The sequence below is a fragment of the Eimeria mitis genome, genomic scaffold (genome assembly GCF_000499745.2).
Source record: "Eimeria mitis Houghton genomic scaffold, Emh_scaff3477, whole genome shotgun sequence".
Lineage (NCBI taxonomy): Eukaryota > Apicomplexa > Conoidasida > Eucoccidiorida > Eimeriidae > Eimeria > Eimeria mitis.
Window position 1 is genome coordinate 2,139 of NW_013571817.1, and position 1,644 is coordinate 3,782.

Here is a 1,644-nt window from a genome sequence, read left to right on the forward strand (position 1 = left end):
ACGAACCTCAGCAGGTATATCACTACTCTGAGTTGTAGGCAAAGAAGCAGAGGCGGGGTAGCAGCGGGGGTCTTGCATCTGCTGCTGCTGCATGAACTGCTGCTGCTGCTGCTGCTGCTGCTGCTGCATCGAATGCTGCTGCTGTATAGGGTGCTGTTGCTGCTGCTGCGCCTGCAGCTGCATCTGCTGCTGCTGCATGTGCTGTCTCTGCATCTGCTGCTGCATCTGCAGCTGCTGCTGCTGCTGCAGGTATGTTTGATGGTGCAGCATAGCTGGGTCATCGACGTGCTGCTGCTGCTGCAGCTGCTGCTGCTGCTGCTGCTGCTGCTGTGCTGCTGCTGCTGCAGCAGCAGGCCAGCCCCGTGTGCCGTGAGAAGCACCTGCTATAGCAATGCCTGCATGCGAGCGATCTGCGCTGCTGCTGCTGCTGCTTGCTAGTTGCTGCTGCTGCTGCTGCTGTGCTGCTGCTGCTGCTCCCGCTGCTGCTGCTGCTGATAGGCGGTCTGCTCCTCCTCGTCTCCTGAGGGCGTTGCTGCTGCTGCTGCTGCCGCCTGCACCTGCATCTGCTGCTGCAGCAGCTGTGTCTGCTGCTGCTGCACTTCCTCCTGCTGCTGCTGCTGCAGCAATCCCAGGGTTCTGCAGCAGCCGCTGCCGCTCAGCAGCAAGCGTTTGCTGCTCTGCATGCAGCACAGCAGCAGCGTGGCGGTTTATCTCTACCTTCTCCCGCAGCAGCGCCCGGCTCTTCCGTTGCATCTCCTGCAGCAGCAGCAGCAGCAGCAGCAACAGCAGCACAAACATAAATAGCAGCAGCAGCAGCAGCAGCAGCAACAAGTCATAGCAACAGAAGCAGCAGCAGTAGCAGCAGCAGCAGCAACATAGAAGCAACCCATACAATGCAACGGAGCAGCAGCAAACGGCCCTCACCCTAAAACCCTAAACCCTAAACCCTAAACCCTGACAATAAACACTAAACCCTAAACGCTAAACCCTAAACCCTAAACCCTAAACCCAAAACCCTAAACCCCAACTCGTAAACCCTAAGCCCCAAAGAACCCCAAACCCTAAACCCTAAACCCTAAACCCTAAACCCTAAACCCCAAACCCTAAACCCTAAACCCCAAACCCTAAACCCTAAACCCTAAACCCTAAACCCTAAACAGCCCCAAGCCATAAACCCTAAACCCTAAACCCCAAACCCTAAACCCTAAACCCTAAACCCTAAACCCTAAACAGCCCCAAGCCATAAACCCTAAACACTAAACCCTAAACCCCAAACCCTAAACCCTAAACCCTAAACCCTACATGTATTTGTCTGAGTTCTTCGTCCATGCCCTCGAAGACAAGGGGACTGCCCTCGGCCTTAAGGGCCTCCAGGCGGCGTAGAAACTGCTCCTCGCGCTGCCGCACCTGCAGCAGCAGCAGCAGCAGCAGCAGAAGCAGCAGCAGCAGCAGCAGCAGCAGCAGCAGCAGCAGCAGCAGGGCAGCAGCAGCAGCGGCAGAAAATGCATATACTATATAAAAGAGAAGGAGGAGAAAGAAAGAAAAATACAATAAATAAAACAGAGAGACAAACAAAATAAACAACAAAACAAAAAAAAATAATAAACAACAAAAAACAAAAAAACAAACAAAAGGAGAGAAGCA

At 53.8% G+C, this 1,644-nt stretch overlaps 1 protein-coding gene across 1 annotated transcript in view; it reads right to left on the bottom strand.

Annotated features, from left to right (window-relative positions):
* Positions 1–1,644, bottom strand: part of EMH_0066490 (PHD-finger domain-containing protein, putative) — a gene marked incomplete at both ends in the record, with an annotated part of 2,807 nt that overhangs the window by 859 nt on the left and 304 nt on the right. The window contains 2 exons of the mRNA XM_013498507.1: positions 7–756; positions 1,303–1,407. Of these exons, the coding sequence (XP_013353961.1) occupies positions 7–756; positions 1,303–1,407 (855 nt within the window). The remainder of the gene's footprint in view (positions 1–6; positions 757–1,302; positions 1,408–1,644) is intronic.